Below are 7,253 nucleotides of genomic sequence, written 5' to 3' on the forward strand. Positions count from 1 at the left end.
GGGTAGGCAAGAGATTGGGAGGTTTCGTCGTCTATCTCAAGCGCGAGGTGAATGGCGCAGTGGCTTGTTTGTAAGACATGGAGATTCACGTGCTAATGTGTGAATGTAGCGAAACCAACACGTCTACCGCATTTGAGGGAGTCCAGCAGGCAATCATTGCCTACCTCATGGAGGAGGAGGTGCTGGAAGTCCGAAGGCAAGAGATGAGGGGGAGGTTTCGGGAGGAGTTGCTGGTGGCATTGGGTATGTCGCGCAAGAGGAAGCGTGATGACAGGGAGGACTTGTCCGAGGACGAGGAGTAGGACCCGTGTGATGGTACTGTTTTCCATTCTTCTCTTAATCTAGGTGTGTTTTCCATTGATTCGCCTTTCTTCTTCTGACTCAAAACGAAAACAAGATCTATAAACTACTGTAGATATATTGTACTAATACTAACTCTTAGATGGCTTCTCGTTTTTTCGGTCTGGTTCAACTTTGATCTGTCTGTAGAATTTTCTTTCTTTCTCTTTTCTTTTGACCATAATTTTAATAACTACGAAAATAAAATGACTGTTACTATGAACTTGGTTTCCTATAATCGGTGTGTTGACTTATACTGATCAACAATCTCTGAAGCATTTTCTAGAGCGGTTTCGGGTTCCCAACTGTTGTGTTCGGCACTGTAGCCGAGCCACTTGATAAGGAATTGGCGGCGTTTTCGGTAAAATCGATGATCGAGGATGCACTCGACTTCGTATTCTAGGTCACCTTCGACTTCGATAGGTGATGGTGCGACTTGTGTTCGCCCTGGGATCTCATTCTCAATATATTTCTCAAGCAATTGGACGTGGAAGACGTCGTGGATACGCATTGATTTCGGCAACTCAAGGCGATACGCGTGGGAAGAAACGCGCGCGATAATGGTGTAGGGACCGAGATAGCGGTGATCTAATTTCTTGGTGGGTCGTTTCGTTTTGATGTTACGGGCAGATAGCCAGACTTTGTCGCCGATAGTATATTCGGGAAGTGGGGCACGGTGCTTATCAAACTGTAGTGCTGCACTCTCTTGTGCTTTGGACATTTCTATCTTGAGGTGTTCGTGGAGCTTGCTCAAGTCGGTGATGGAGGCTCTGGCAGGTGGGCTGAAAATAGGAACGTTGTCATCGGGGGTAAACGATGCCCTGGGATGGTACCCTTTGTTGGCAAAGAAGGGGGACATGGTAGTGGACGAATGGGGCGTATTGTTGTAAGTGAATTCCGCAACTGGGAGTAGCGGTGCCCATTCCTTTTGCTTATAATCGGTATAAAGGCGCAGATATTGTTCTAAGACCTGGTTCACTCGTTCGGTTTGTCCATCTGTTTCTGGGTGAAAAGCTGTACTGAGTTCTAACTCGATGTGTAGGAGTTGTGTGAATGCTCGCCAAAAGCGGGATGTGAATTCAGATCCACGATCTGATACAATACTGGTCGGAATCCCGTGCTTGGAGAAGACGTGGGTGACATATAATTGGGCGAGTTCCTCGGTGTTGAGGCTAGTCGTTGTGGGGATAAAGAGAGCCATCTTGGTGAGTCGGTCTACGATCACAAGGATGGTGTTGTAGCCGTGTGATGGGGGAAGTTGTTCAATGAGGTCCATCGATACAGATGACCAGGGATATGGGGGAATGGGTAGAGACTTGAGTTCGCCATAGGGCTGATGACGTCTTGTCTTAGTTCTGCAACAAAGATCGCAGGAATCAATGTAGTGATTGACGAAGCCTTTTAGGCCTGGCCACCAGTAATGGCGTCGGATGAGTTGGATAGTCTTGCGTCGTCCGGGATGCCCACTAGTGAGTGCATCATGGCATTCTTTCGTGACGAGGGTGCGTAGCTCGTTATTGGCTGGGACATAGAATGATTCTGTAGGCACTGGGGTGTGCCTCACTGCGTTCGGTGGGCGTTCGGAAAGAATGGGCGTTCGTGGTATAGGTCTAGAGGGCGTTCGGATGCGTTCGAGGAAGCGTTCGGTGTTTGTTTATAGTTATAGTGGTCTACTGGATGCGAAACTAGCAATGGTTGATATGCATGAGTTTCGCTTGGAGAAAGAGAAAACTATAACTATGTATGAGATCTATATATATATGTATGTATGGATGTATGCAGAAACAAACAGAAGTCCATCGAAAAAAGGGGCAGAAATCCGGCGAAGTCCGCCGCCGCGTTTCGGCAGCAATTGCCGGTCCTATGCATGAGAATAAAATATCATGCATAGGAAAAGGCCGGACAGAGCTCGATGCCGCGTTTCGGCGAAGTCCGAAAATGCGTTTCGGCATCAAATCTCACCTACCAACATCGACCAATGCATAGGAATAAATCCTACCATATGGTGAGAATGAATGGTGGTAAGGGCTCTGCACTTACAGATTCGTCATATCTGAGGAGTCCTTCATCGTCTCGAGTATATGGGTGAGCTTCGGAGGGATGGTTGGCTTTGTCCAAGAATGGTTTTGCTGATTCATCGGTTTCTAGACCGGTTTTCAACAACGACTTGATGGGCGAAGATATTTCCAACCGATCGAGTCCGGTTGTGGCAGTACCCAAGTACTGTCCAGGGCGAAGGAGAGTCTGGAAATTCTGAGGATTGGCAGCAGTAGTAAGGCTGGAGCCTTTCTCGAGTGGATGATAATCATGTCTTCGGGTGAGTGCGTCAGGCTTTGTGCCTTGTACGCCTGGTCGGTAGATGATATTGAAGTCAAAGTCGGCTAGGAATTCAGACCATCGCGCCTGTCGTCGATTGAGTTGCTTGGTAGTCATAAAGTACTCCAGGCTTCTGTGGTCGGTGTAGACACGAATGGTTTCTCTAGCACCTTCGAAGTAATGTCGCCATTCTTTGAATGCTGAAACAATTGCTAACATTTCTTTGTCGTGAATAGGATAGTTTAACTCGGCAGGCAACATTTTGTGAGAGAAGAAAGCAACTGGTTCGAGTTTCTTGTCGATTTCATGTGATAAGATACCTGCGATGGCATAGTCGGAGGCGTCGGTTTCAAGGATGAGTTGCTTGGTCGGATCGTAATGACGTAGGAGATCAACAGAGGTGAAACTCTTTTTGAGTGCTTCGAAAGATGTTCGTTGAGGTTCTTCCCATACAAAGGGTAAGTCCTTCTTTGTCAAGTCGATAAGAGGTTTGGCGATACTAGAGTAGTTCTTGATGAACCTTCGGTAGAAGTTACAGAACCCAAGGAAGGATTGGGTATCACGGAGATTGCGAGGTGTCGGCCATTCCGTGATAGACTTTACTTTCTTGGTGTCCATTGATAGACCTTGATCGCTGACAACGAAACCTAGGAACTCTACTGAGGTTTGATGGAACTCGCACTTTGAAGCTTTGGCATATAATTGGGTTTGGCGGAGGCGATCTAGGACTTGTATGACGTGTGACTGGTGAGTCTCCAAGTCTGGGCTGTAGATGAGGATGTCGTCGAGGTAGATGATAACAAATATGTCTAGCAAGTCGCGGAAATTGTGGTTCATGAGATGTTGGAAGGATGCAGGGGCATTGGTGAGGCCAAACGGCATTACCAAATATTCGAAATGCCCATAGCGAGTACGGAAAGCTGTTTTCCATTCTTCGCCTGCCTTAATGCGAAGTAAATTGTAGGCTCCTCGCAGGTCGATCTTGGTGAATACTTTGGCTGATTTGAGTCGATCTAGGAGCTCGGCGATCAATGGTAGAGGATAGCGATTCTTGATGGTGATCTTGTTGATTCCCCGGTAATCGACACACATCCTAAGCGATCCGTCTTTCTTTTTGACAAAGAGTATGGGTGCTCCGGCTGGTGATTCGGACGGTCGGATAAAACCTTTCTTAAGATTCTCATCAAGGTATTCGCGGAGAGCTTCAAGTTCTGTTTCGGAGAGATTGTATATGGGACCAAAAGGTGGGTTCTTTCCTTCTTCGAGAGGGATATGGTGGTCGAAAGACCTATGTTCTGGGAGTGTATCGGCGCTTTTCTTGTCGAATACGTCTAGATATTGATGGTATTCTTTAGGTACTATTTCGGCATCGGTGTTTTCTTTTGGGGGTTTGTCATTGGTGATGACCATGGCTAAGTTGGCACTCGTCGTCTGTGATACAGGTGGGTGTATGGAAAGTGTTTCCCAGCTGATGGACGGATTGTGCTCTTGTAACCAGGTGATACCTAAGACGATGGGGTAGGAGCCGATGTCGGTTATGAGGAGTCGGAGTAAGGTGTGTCCGAATGGTTTCTGGAAGTTGACCAGGATGTTGGCTTCTTCTTCAATTATAGTTCGCTGACCCGCAGCGTTGAATAGGTATAATGGGATCGAATCTTCTATTTTCGTGGTTTTGAGGTTAAAGGTCTGGACGAATCTTTTGTCGATGAAGTTTGTAGAGGCACCGGAATCGATTAAAGCTTGATAAACATTGTTGTGAAAGAGAAAGTCGATTGTGAGTTGGTTTTTGTTGTTTTTGTTATTATCTTCGAGAGTTTGGAGATATTCGCAGGAGTCTGTATTGGCCGGTTTGATAGTACGCTCTTGTTCCCGGCTACCTTCTTCGACTTTGGCAGACAAGAGCATATCTAGTTTTTTGAAGGGAGAGTAGTATTGGATTGTTGCGAGGGGACCACTGGGCACTTGGCGACTTGATGGTTTTTGTCGGCGCAATAGAGGCAGAGGTTATGATCCTTTCGCCTCTGATATTCTTCTGGAGTCAGACGTCCACGTCTGGTTATCCTAGCTGAACTTGGGACAAATGCAGCCCTCAGGTTGACTGCCGGCGTCACCTCTTTATTGAAGGTGGTGTTGGCAGTGGTAGACCTTATCGGCATGCTATTCGCCGCAGAGAAACGTCTGAAGTTGTTGGGGCGATTGTTATTGTAAGAGGTGCGGGTGTAGTCGCTTCGGGTGGCGTTGAAAGGCGCCTTTGGTTGCTGGTCTCGCTTTGCTAATACTCGTTCATATCGACGACTATCAATGCGGATGGCCATGTCTTGGAGGTTCTTGAATGACTTGGCTTTGGGTAGTCTGGCAAGTTCGTCTTTGATGTCATCCTTCAAGCCCCTGTAGAAGCAAGCCTTCTTCGCTTCGTCGTTCCACTGAACCAAGGTGGCATAACGCATAAAGGTTGCGAGGTATGAGGATACAGAACCTTGCTGACGAACAGTGTTTAGTTGTCGTTCTGCTGTCTGTTCTTCGTCTGGATCTCCGAAGTTCTTCCTTAATTCGGCACAAAATTTCTTGAAGTCCAGCATAAACTTGGGCTGGGGATCGATGGTTACGAAGGGTTGGAACCATAAGAATGGGGTGTCTCGGAGGAAAGATCCGGCGTATAGGACTTTGGAGGTCTCAGTAGGGAAACGAGAAGGTTGGAGGGTAATCACCATCGTTACTTGAGTGATAAAGGTTGAGAGCTTGGCATACTGCCCATGGTAGTACTCGGGTTGGGATACCTTCGGTTCTTGAGGTCTACTGGAGGGTACTGAGGTGCGTTGTCGGCTGTATTCCCTTTTAACTTCTGGGTATGGTGTTTGCGCTGACAGGTTGCGGCTTGATCTAGGTTCTTCGTCTTCTTCATCCAATTCTTGTTCGTTTTCGCCCTCATTATCTTCGCTATTATCAAACATCTGTCGTTCGACTTTGCTCTCTTCCAACTTATGCGTCAACTCTTCCTTCTGTTGCTCAAGTCTTGCAATATGGTTGCGCATCATCTCGAGTTGGGTTTGGGTGTCGTTTGATGTGTTGTCGGCGGTAAATGGATCGGATTGAGGATTGGTGTTGAATGAACCCGCGGGATTGTGGTCGTCATCGAGGGTATGTTCTACTTCCTTGCCTTTTTCGACCTTTTCCACAGCTCGACCACTACGAGTGGATGGACCTGACATGATATAGGATATGGTATACGAAGTGGTGGTATGAGGTTATAGGTGGCTGAGGTTGTTGATGAAGTTGTTGATGAAGTTGTATAAGGGTATACGTATGTGTCGAAGGTAAAAGGTACTTGAAGTCTATACCAACCAACCACAAGTGTGGAAGATCAATATTTACTGTTACGACTCGTCCCCAACAAGGTCCGGCCTTGGAGACGAGATAGAAAGCCGTAGTTTAACTAAGCAATGAGATATATGTATGATATACCTCTTGACACTTGTCTGTTGGCGTATGGTATAGGGCGGAGGTATATTCGCTTGGGAAGATCAGGCAAGCTTATATACTAGTGGAGTAAGTTTATGTCGAAGGTGGTGCAAGGTAAGACGAGAGTGAGCACTGGGAGCTCGAGGACCTTTCGCAAAGTAACTTATGAAATATTGATCTTCGAGGGGAAGAAGATCAAGATCGAGGACAAAGCTCCCCTTTATATACTTCTACAGAAATCTATTTATATCCTTTGAGGTCCAGCTGGAGGTCCAGCTGGAGGTCCAGTTCTTTTCTCGGAGGTCCAACTGGAGGTCCAGCTGGAGGTCCAGTTCTTTTCTCGGAGGTCCAACTGGAGGTCCAGGACCTTTTTATCTGAATCGGATCTTGCCTTCCTATTACGTAACTCCCTCCTATGATATCTTATCTCTTCTTCTTTGTGCAGGCTCGTGACAGTCTCCTTCTATTACGTTTCTGCATTCAGCAAAACCTACGACACCTGCAGAGAAGCCTGCGCTCGGACGACCTTGTAGACCTATGGGAGAGGCTGGACACGATGCTATGGGAGGAGGTGAAAAGGATGAGGATGAGGCAGCGAGAGGATACAGTGGAAGAGGAGGCTCTCGGGAGATCGTTGACGAAGCTACCAGCGCGACTGGGCGGTCTAGGTCTACTTTCCTTCAAAGATGTAGCACCCCTTGCTTACCGCTCGGCAGCCGAGGCCTCCGACACTCTCCTCGATAACCTAGGTCTCCTTTCTTCGCCAGAGGAACCTCCAACTCCGGTCCCCCAACGAACTCGATGCGCAGAACTTTGGGAATCGCAACAGGAAGCCATCCTACGTAATCTCGGCGACACTGAACGCAAGCGACTCACCGAGAATGCCTCCAGACTCGGCCGAAGTTGGTTATCAGTTATCCCTTACCTTCAACCCCTGCGCCTTTCCAACGTCGAGATTGCCTCGGGTCTCCACGACCGCACCCTGGTCGGCTCCTCGATCCCTGTCTGTCGCTTCTGTGGGTCGGACTCACCTTTGGGTCACGACGAGCTTTGCCGCGCCCGCAACCCCTGGACCCAGCGCCGGCACAATGCCATCAACTGCGTCATCTATCAACACCTCAAACAAATCCAAGGCTTCC

General features: G+C 47.8%; 1 protein-coding gene across 1 annotated transcript; it reads right to left on the reverse strand.

The window, feature by feature from the left end:
* Positions 1 to 571: 571 nt before the first annotated feature.
* CNBD5450 (hypothetical protein) lies at positions 572 to 5,864 on the reverse strand (the record flags this gene model as incomplete). Its single annotated transcript, XM_770723.1, has 4 exons — positions 572 to 1,849; positions 2,380 to 3,597; positions 3,649 to 4,616; positions 4,700 to 5,864. The coding sequence occupies 4 exons, from the start codon at positions 5,862 to 5,864 to the stop codon at positions 572 to 574; spliced, it is 4,629 nt and encodes a 1,542-aa protein (XP_775816.1).
* Positions 5,865 to 7,253: the final 1,389 nt, after the last annotated feature.

Source organism: Cryptococcus neoformans, chromosome 4 (assembly GCF_000149385.1).
Source record: "Cryptococcus neoformans var. neoformans B-3501A chromosome 4, whole genome shotgun sequence".
NCBI classification, from domain to species: Eukaryota; Fungi; Basidiomycota; class Tremellomycetes; order Tremellales; family Cryptococcaceae; genus Cryptococcus; species Cryptococcus deneoformans.